This window comes from Suricata suricatta, chromosome 3 (genome assembly GCF_006229205.1).
Source record: "Suricata suricatta isolate VVHF042 chromosome 3, meerkat_22Aug2017_6uvM2_HiC, whole genome shotgun sequence".
NCBI classification, from domain to species: Eukaryota; Metazoa; Chordata; class Mammalia; order Carnivora; family Herpestidae; genus Suricata; species Suricata suricatta.
Genome location: NC_043702.1, coordinates 173659381 through 173661156, shown reverse-complemented (window position 1 = coordinate 173661156; position 1776 = coordinate 173659381). Strand labels below are relative to the sequence as shown.

Genomic DNA, 1776 nt, shown 5'->3' with positions numbered 1-1776 from the left:
CCCTGAGACTCTCCCCTCAAGCCGTTCTCTGGCAGTGTGGGATGGGGGACGTCTCTTCATCTCTCTGTGTCAAGGTCCTCACATCCCAGGGAGCAGAGGGGAAAACACGGTCATGTGGGGGATCTAACAGCTCTTCCTGGTGGGGAGTCCTGAGCGCCCAGGCTTCACGCAGCAGGTGAACAGATGTTTGGGCTCTGGCTGGCCGGGAGGGTGGGGGAGGGCAGAGATGGGGCTCCAGGAGGCAGTGCGGGGGACTCACCCTCTAGCGTGTCCAGACCAAATCCCGAGGAGAGGCAGATCACAAGCAGGCACGCTGCCCCCCGGCACAGGCTGGGCACTGCCATTGTCCCTGGCCTGCGTTGCACTCAGTCCTCGCTGCAGATGGCTCTGGGGAGAAGGGTCTGGCAGGCCCTGAGGGACATAGAGACACAGGCTCCAGAGGGGAAGGGCAGGGTGGGGGCCCACGAGGGGGAATCCCACAGGGAAAAAGGGATGAAAGCCACAGAGCCGGGGACAGACAGCTGCAGACAGACTCAGTCTGAGCCCAGAGACAGACTGATGAGGACAGAGATGCGGACAGCCGCAGACTCTGAGAGGTCTCCAGAGAGGGAAAGTCAGGCAGGGTGCGGACGGAAAGGCAGTCGCCGAAGCTGCCGACCCGAGCCAGCGCGGCGCGGACAGCGGGGAGCCTGCCCAGCAGAGCGGCGCGGACTCGCCCTGGAGAGAGTTCTGGAACCCCACCGGCCGCTGGGGTGGCCGCACGGGGCCGCGGTGTCTTCGGGCGCTTCGGGGCGGCGCCCAGCGCCCGCCCTCCGCCCCCCCCCCCCGGGGCGCAACGGATTGGCTTGCTGGGCCCTCCGGGCTCTCCCCGCCTTCCCGCCAAGCCAAAATATTTAGCCTGACAACTGAGGGGGGCCAGGTGTGTTGGGGAAATAAGGCCCAAATACAGGGGGATGGGAGAGGCGAGCTCGCCCATTGCCCCTGCGGACTCACTCACGTGGGGCCGCGCGGCCGGCTGGAGTTGGGGTGGGGGACGGAGGGGGGAGTGAGTTCTGCCGCCCTGACACCTGCTGGGCGACTTCCGGTGGCCACGGCCCGGCCGAGCGAGCCTGCTGAAACCTGGCGGGAACGCGAACCGTGCCCTGAACACCCGAGCCGGTCGCCTGGCCGCCCGCCCGGGGGCCGCCGCCTCCGCCTTCGCGCGAGGATTCGTCCCTGACAAGCCCGTCGGCTCCGGCCGAGACCCCGTGGGCCCACCTCTGTCCAGTCTCCGTCCCAAAGCAGGCCGCCGGCCGGTCGGTGTGTCCCCGTCCCGGGGCTGGGGCACGGTCTGTGCTGGGGGTCTGGCGGGCCCCTCCGGGTGGGCTGGGCTGGCGCGCTCCCTGCGGCCCGAGCCGGTCCTCCGGGACCCCCTTCCTCGCGCTCTACCGCCCCCTCCCCGGCTCCAGACGAGAGGGCACCTGCAGCCACCGCGGCTCGCGGGGTGGGAGGGGCTGGGGATCCCGGGGCTTTCCGGGTGCGCGACCTCTTAGGACCGACGGGTCCCCCCAGCTCCACCCACGGGCGGCTCCCGGGTCCGAGGAGCTAAGAGAAGATCTATTAATTTCTCCGCGCAGAAATCGATGCTCTCGTCAGGGCGGCGATCGATGCCAGCCCAGGACGGCGGGGCCCCACCCGGCCTGGGGCCCGGCGCAGGCCGGCCGGGGTCAGGGGCGGTCGCTGGGGCCTGGGGCGCAGCTCTGGGGGGCCGCAGACCGCGCCCCCAGGGCCGCGGAG

At 70.2% G+C, this 1776-nt stretch overlaps 1 protein-coding gene across 2 annotated transcripts in view; it reads left to right on the top strand.

The window, feature by feature from the left end:
- NTRK1 (neurotrophic receptor tyrosine kinase 1) overlaps positions 1-1776 on the top strand; it is an 18974-nt gene continuing 17198 nt past the window's right edge. For both annotated transcript variants that reach the window (XM_029935946.1, XM_029935945.1), the window contains exon 1: positions 1-175. In XM_029935946.1, the coding sequence (XP_029791806.1) occupies positions 42-175 (134 nt within the window). In that variant the 5' untranslated portion in view covers positions 1-41. The remainder of the gene's footprint in view (positions 176-1776) is intronic.